This window comes from Dendrobates tinctorius, unplaced genomic scaffold (assembly GCF_039654945.1).
Source record: "Dendrobates tinctorius isolate UK_male_01 unplaced genomic scaffold, ASM3965494v1 ptg000196l, whole genome shotgun sequence".
Lineage (NCBI taxonomy): Eukaryota > Metazoa > Chordata > Amphibia > Anura > Dendrobatidae > Dendrobates > Dendrobates tinctorius.
The window spans coordinates 18,091,356-18,099,111 of record NW_027361863.1 but is presented as its reverse complement, the minus strand read 5'-3'; the positions used below and the strand labels follow the sequence as shown (position 1 = coordinate 18,099,111).

The 7,756-nt window shown below is 42.0% G+C and overlaps 1 protein-coding gene across 3 annotated transcripts in view; it reads right to left on the bottom strand.

Moving 5' to 3' along the window:
* Window positions 1–28: 28 nt before the first annotated feature.
* The window catches only part of LOC141056260 (uncharacterized), a 33,954-nt gene continuing 26,226 nt past the window's right edge, over window positions 29–7,756 (bottom strand). For all 3 annotated transcript variants that reach the window (XM_073553000.1, XM_073552998.1, XM_073552999.1), the window contains exons 15-18: window positions 3,145–3,294; window positions 2,979–3,065; window positions 2,558–2,611; window positions 29–2,479 (exon numbers count right to left, since the gene is read on the bottom strand). In XM_073553000.1, coding sequence (XP_073409101.1) covers window positions 2,261–2,479; window positions 2,558–2,611; window positions 2,979–3,065; window positions 3,145–3,294 — 510 coding nt within the window. In that variant the 3' untranslated portion in view covers window positions 29–2,260. The remainder of the gene's footprint in view (window positions 2,480–2,557; window positions 2,612–2,978; window positions 3,066–3,144; window positions 3,295–7,756) is intronic.

Below are 7,756 nucleotides of genomic sequence, written 5' to 3'. Positions count from 1 at the left end.
AAGAATTGCACAAAGAGGACAACAAACATCATACAAAATGGATATTTATATAAATATTTATATAAATAAATGCAGACACGTATATGGGCAAGGACGGTAGGTTATGACGTTGCAGTCTGTCACCGGCACGCTGCCTGTTAAATACAATATAAAACTACAGTTTTGTTATTAAAATGTATAAAAATAACTGTATAAAATAAAAATTCATCCAGCGACAAAAGACATCGGACGCTGGTCACCAAGTAATACTTTAGAAAGAGCAATCCCATCCAAGAGGGATTCATACATAGCAATGGGCATCCATATATTAGAGTGCTTGTGCCGTCTGGACACACCTTACGTGGCATCAAGCCGTGTCCATGGCACGTTCCACTGACCATCTGCGAGTTGGGGTGGTCATGGATGTTGGATTCTTTTATCCTCGCCGCCACAAAAAAAAGATGTCTGAGTCTGTATAGTGTGAATGTTAATTGGATGGAATTACCTTTTCAGTGGTCAAAAAAGTTGAAAAATTTGCTACACATGCATACAACAATCACACATATAGTTACTGCAGCATAACACACTACACATCTCACCACAACAATCACAACTACATCACACATCATTCCGTCACCCTGTTCCGCAAACTGATTGTCATCACAATAAGCCGGTCGGTCCTCACAGTCTCACCATGAGCGCTTATCGATATGTGACTGCATTCCGACTACAACACACAACTTTACTTTTAAGAATGCAGGTAATCATTCCATACAGAGACAAGTATAGGGAACAGCAACTTAATTCCCTCACATATAAGTTCCGGTTAATTGTTTAAGGCTTGTTTTTTTTTGCCTACCTAAATGACCAAATTTAAAAAAAAAAAAACGTTTACCCTGTTTAAACGCAACTTACCAGTGTATTTTTCTTGTGCAAAAATTATCTAGATTGTCGTTGCCTTACCCCCAAGCAATGCACTTATGCAACATTGTGGACATACATTAAATTTACACAGCTACTTGATACAGGGAACCATACATACATCACAGATCGAATATCAAAGTTTAAACTAACTGTATAACCCACAATACACACTATAAGCTGACTTATTAAAGTGGAGTAATATGGCCATTCAACCTGGTTTTGTGCTGAAGGCATTGACCTACAAACGTGCCCTTAATAATCCTATTCATTCAAGGTAATGTGACAATCTGACTACCAAGTTCACCTACACATCTGGTAAGTTCTACTGCCAATAGACAATCTAATTTTTTCAAGGTTAAATTGAGTCATGCATGTTAAAATACTGAGCGCTTCTGATGAGAAGCAGCAATGCTTTTTACAAAAGGGTTAGGATCAGACCCCATTGCGCGGTACCCATATTCTATATCATTCCTGTAGCATAATAAAAATCATACTGAACACAAATTCTGACTTTTTAAACCGCTATTTTGAGCAGAAGCAAAGTTGAACTCATGCAGACTATTACAAAAGTCAGCAACCTTTGTTACTTCAGCTGTTGGGAAATTATAATTTATAGCACTTAAGATAGTCACAGTCTGTCAGGTCATGTTAGGAGTTGTGGTTTCATTGCAGCTAGAGGGCCAAAAATTGCTGATCCATACCCAAAGTGATAGTTCAGACACCATTCATGAACTCTTGGAAGGACAAAACAACCTTACCAGAAAGATGTCCATAATTGTCAAATTTCCCAAGTAATAATTACGGTACACATTTTTGATTATTCACAGCATAGGATTTCATATACAAAAAGTTTCCACTTTGTCAGAAAATTCTAATACAAAAATGTAAATTCTTCACTAAGTAAAATGTTTTAAAAGAGTTAGGGTCAGACCCCATTCTGGTACCCAAGTGTTTAAGGACTGGAAAGTTATAGTATGGTCAACTTATGACTACAGTGTGGACTTATAATTTTAAGCACGCTCAGTCACCAAAGGACCTTGACACACATGAATTAACACACGTACAGAGCGCCAACAAAATAACAAACAACTCAATCCTTCAACAGACATCATCTTCAACCTCACTCGACCTTTGATCACCACTAGCTAGCACAACATATTACTATTGTCAACAGATTTTGATGGTTGGTGATCAGTCTCTAAAGCTGGTACCATTGCATCTGAACTGGACCTCCATAAAACAAGGAGGAGAAAGAACCTCTTTCACAGGCTGGAATTGGCCCATTTTCACTCTGTGTGGACCCATCCTGTTTCTTAAAGCAAGATAGACTGGCATCCTTTTATATTGACAACCACATTCAGATTGCAGATAGGCCAAGGCTGCGGTTTAAAGTGTCATCCAGATGGAGAGTCTCCCGCTCTAGCACCTGAATTCTAGTATCAGAGGTCACTGCAGCGAGCGAACGAGTCAGATTGTGTCTAAGGCTTATAAGGTCGTCAGTGGTACGGGAACATCGTTGTATGTAATGGGAACGGTGTCCACGTTCTGTCTCGAGCTGCGACTTTAGAAAGGAGATCTGTGGGAAGAGAGACAAGATCACTGTTTGCGCTATGGCTCTTGACAATCGCAGAATCCTACCTGTCCTGTCTTATACCTGTTGCTGTAATTCTGTCACACTTGACTGAGATGCAGAAGAATCAACTGTATCCTATAGGTAAAAGGGAAAGAAAAAAGAAAAACCATCATAGACTAATTAAAGGGGTATAGAAACATGGCTTACTTCCGAAAATAGAGCCACCCCTGTTAACAGGTTGTGTGTGATATTACATTTGTACATCTGTAGACATGCACGCCACTGGTTTTTGGAAAAGGGCAAACATATTTTCTGATATTGGACAACCCCTGTAATGAGAGATGCCACAATGCGTTGAGACTAAAAAGGTACCGCTGTGTTACAATGAGTTGCGTGTCAAATATAAAAATCCATTAAATGTGTGAATCAGTTGAAGATGATGATAAAACAAAAGATCCATATTCTAAAAGTATTTTATTTATGACCCTCTATGACAACCGACCTCTTGCGTTTTGTCCATTGAGCCCTGTAGCGTTGCGGCATTGAGCTTACGCAGCTCCCTACGGAGGTTTCTCCGCTCGCTCTCCACCTGGTAATATAAAATAAAACATAAGAAAACTTTGGCTTAGTTGATCATCCACGACTCTTGCTCATAAAGTGGCTCTTACTTCTTGTAATGTCGAACTCAGATGTAGGGTTTTGTTTTCAAGTAAAGATTTGTCGTTTTCCAACCTTGCAACAGCCTCCTGGAGGACCTCCAGCCTCCTTTGCAGGGAATCACCATTCTGTATGACTAGGTCATCCACAAGTTTGGGGTCCTGTTTAGGAAAGCAAATAAATGCATGTTTTTAGGAAAGCGAATAAATGCATGTTATCTAGACTACTCCTACACCACTAGGATCCCCGGTTTTGCCATTAGCAGGGCTGTGGAGTCGGAGTCGTGGAGTCAGAGCCCATTGTGGTGGAGTCGGAGTTGGAGTCATGGAAATTGAGGAGTTGGAGTCAGAGGTTTGGCTTACTAACTCCACAGACCTGGTATGAGGGAGTCGGAGTTGGAGTCATGGAAATTGAGGAGTCGGAGTTGGAGGTTTGGCTTACCGACTCCACAGCACTGGCCATTAAGGCTTAGGATCCCTGCTTTCTGGGGACCTTGAAATGATGCTCCGATTGTCACTATTCATACATTACTGTAAAGTGGTCAACACTATTGTATGTTTACACCATTTCTTATCTCAGTACTTGCTCCTAATACTTACTATTCACCCATCATGGCACAACCTGGTGTACATCGCCCTACAATAATGACCAATCTGTAATGAGGAGTGAGGATGAATTAACAAGAACAGGAAAAGATGATTCAGTAGGGGGAAAGTCTAGCAAAACCGAGGTGTAGCTGCTTTCCGACAGTCAAAGCGGCTGTCAAATAATAGAGGATAGAGAAATGCGTGTGAAATAATTACCTCTTCCCCGACGTAAGACGTAATAGTAGCTCCTACTATATATCTAACAGGCTCAGGAGCTGAGCCTACACCACACCCGGTCGATGTTGGCTGTGTTATACAGCATTCACGTGTCTAACAGCAGCAATCGGAGCTAGCGCTAATCACTGCTGATTAAGTCACTCTCTGCAGTAATTACATGGTGGGATTGTACCAGGTTCCACAATTGCAAGGAGTCTATGGGCTGACATGGCACCTGGGGGTATCTGAAGGCCTCCTGTTGTGAGTTCATTTTCTGGTCAACCAGTTGTGAGTTCTCCTGCCAGGCTCCCTCTGGTGGTAACAGGAGGTAGTGAGGCTGATTTAATCAGTAGAGATCTGCCACCTGATAATGAGGATGACGATTGGACCTCAGGAATCTCAGACTGGATTTAAGACAGCCGACTCCCTATTCTGGTGCTGGTGATTCCTTCTGGCTTGTCAGGTCTTGGTTTTTAGCTCTGTTCCAGTCATCTAAAGCTAAGTTTTTCTGCTAATGTTCACACTTGATTTTGTTGGTCTATTCAGTTTTTTTGTGTGGTCAGCCAGCTCCGGCTGGGGCTGTGCTGAATTTCCACTCTTATTTACCTGTATTTGCCAATTTGCTTTTTGTCCCTTATTAGATTGGCCTCTTTTTGCTCTGTCTCAGAATATTTCAGAGTGCTGATATAGTGGGAGAAGTCTAGTGACTTCAGGGTTAATTTTGCTATCAGAAGTGTTGGACATTATTTTTGCAGGGTTTTTTGCAGATTGCAGACAGTGTCTTTCCTTTCCTATCCTTTCTAGTTAGTTTGGGCCCCATCGTATGCTCAGCCTATTTTCCTGCCTGTGTTTGTGCTTTCATCTTGTTTCAACGTCAATACATGTGTGGGGGCTGTCTTTCCTTTGGGGTCTGCTCTGGGGCAGTTAGTTTTCCCCTTTTCTTGCTTCAGGCTTATGTAGTTCTCCGGCTGTAATGAAGCATCTAGGATCATCGTAGGTACGCTCCACGGCTGCTGCTAGTTGTATGGTTAGGATCAGGGATCTGCAATCTGCATAGTTACCAACCTCTCTGGTTTTCTGTGACTTAGCTTGTTTAGTTTTTTTCTCCTCGGTGACCCATTCATAACAGAATCACCAGCCCTACCGCAGATTCTAGGGAACTCAAAAGCAGGAAAAAGTTGTTAAAAAAAAAAAGTGTCAATTTTTTTTTTTATATTTTTTCCTCTTTTTCTCTAGGGCCGTAGGAGGATTTTTTTTTTCCTAATGGAGATTAAGCAATTGTCTGATTGTGTGGAGCAACTCGCTGCTGAAGTACAGGAATTTCCACCTAACTCATTCAGTCACATGCTGCTGAACCTAAGATCCCTACTCCTGATGTGTTTTCTGGGGATCGGTCTAAATTTCTGAGTTTTAAGAATAATTGTAAATTATTTCTTGCCTTGAAGCCTAACTGATCGAGAGCTCTGTGCAGCAGGTTAAAATTGTTATCTCCTTGCTGCGCGGCGATCCCCAGGATTGGGCTTTCTCTCTGACACCTGAAAATCCTATTCTGACTAATGTGGATGCATTTTTTCAAGCCTTGGGGTTGTTGTATGATGAACCTAATGCTGTTGATCAAGCTGAGAGAACCCTGTTGGCATTAAACCAGGGTCAGGATTCTGCAGAGTTATACTGTCAAAAATTCCGAAAGTGGGCGGTCCTTACTACATGGAATGATAGTGCATTGGCAGCTCTCTTTCGGAAGGGTTTATCAGAGACCGTAAAAGATGTTATGGTGGGATTTCCTGTTCCCTCTGGTCTGAATGATTCTATGTCATTAGCCATTCAAGTTGATCGGCGTTTACGTGAATGTAAAACTACACTGGAGGCGCTGCCACCTTTTGAACAAACGTCTGAAACTATGCAATGTGATGGGGTTTTGTCTAGGGCGCAACGTCAGGAGTTTAGAAGGCGTAATAAGCTGTGTTTTTTCTGTGGAGACGTCTCTCATACTATTTCTGTCTGCCCTAAACGAGAGAAACGTTTTGCACACACATTTGCTGTGGGCAGTATACGACCTAAGTTTCTTTTGGCAATTACACTGATCTGCTCCTTATCCACGTTTTCCACGAAGGCTTTTGTGGATTCAGGAGCAGCGTTGAATCTGATGGATTTGGACTTTGCTAAACGTTGCGGTTTTTCCATGACACCTCTGCGGACACCTATTCCTTTGAGAGGTATTGATGCTACTCCATTGGCGGAGAATAAACCTCAGTTTTGGACCCAGGTGACAATGCAAGTTGCCCCAGACCACCAAGAAAATTGTACATTTTTGGTGCTGCATAAATTGCATGATACTATTGTTCTGGGTTTTCCTTGGTTGCAAACTCATAATCCAGTTTTGGATTGGAAATCTGGGTCTGTGGTGAGTTGGGGTTGTCAGTGTGTTCTTAGGGATGCTCCTGTTTTCTCCACCTCTCCTCAGTCTCATGATGTTCCTGATTATCTGGCCGATTTTTCTGATGCATTTAGTGAGAGTAAGTCTGCGTCTTTGCCAACTCATAGGAGTTATGACTGTGCAATTGAGTTGATGCCTGGGCGTAAATTTCCCAAGGGTCGGCTTTTCAACTTATCAGTACCCGAACATGATGCTATGCGATCCTATATGAAGGAGTCATTGGAGAAGGGTCATATTAGACCATCCTCGTCACCTTTAGGTGCTAGGTTTTTTTTTGTGGCCAAGAAAGATGGTTCATTAAGACCGTGTATTGATTATCATTCCCTTAACAAGATGACAGTTAAATATCAGTACCCGTTACCTCTGATGTCTGATTTATTCTCCAGAGTTAAAAGTGCCTGCTGGTTTACTAAGCTTGACCTCAGGGGGCGTATAATCATATTCGCATCAAGCACGGGGATGAATGGAAGACGGCGTTTAATACTCTGGAGGGACATTTTGAGTACCTGGTGATGCCTCTTGGGCTCACTAATGACCATTCTGTCTTCCAGTCCTTTATGAATGATATTTTCCGTGACTTTGTGGATAAGTTTTTGATCATCTATCTGGATGATATTTTGATCTTTTCTAGTTATTGGGATTCTCATGTGGAACATGTCCGGACTGTGTTCCTGATTTTGAGGGAGAATTCCCTGTTTGTTAAGGGATCGAAGTGCCTCTTTGGTGTACAGAGGATTTCATTTTTGGGATTTATCTGGTCTCCATCGACTATTGAAATGGACCCGACCAAGGTACAGGCCATTTATGATTGGGCTCAGCCTACTTCCTTGAAGGCCCTCCAGAAGTTTTTAGGTTTTGCTAATTTCTATCGTAAATTTATAGGTAATTTTTCTGGTATTGTCAAACCACTGACTGATCTGACCAAGAAGGGCGCTGATGTGCTGAACTGGTCTCCTGAGGCTGTCTCAGCATTTCAGGAGCTTAAGCAGAGATTTACTTCAGCTCCAGTTTTACGGCAACCTGAGGTCTCACTTCCACTTCAGGTGGAGGTAGATGCTTCTGAGATTGGTGCAGGAGCTGTTTTGTCCCAAAAAGACCCTGTGACTTCTAAGATGAATCCCTGTGCCTTCTTTTCTCAAAAGTTCTCCCCATCTGAACGCAACTATGACGTGGGGAATCGGGAATTGTTGGCCATGAAATGGGCATTTGAGGAGTGGAGACATTGGTTGGAGGGAGCTAGACATCAAGTTGTGGTCCTCACCGATCACAAGAATTTGATTTATCTGGAGTCGGCCAAACGCTTGAATCCTAGACAGGCTAGATGGGCCTTGTTTTTCACGCGTTTTAATTTTGTGGTCTCTTTTCTTCCGGGCACTAATAATG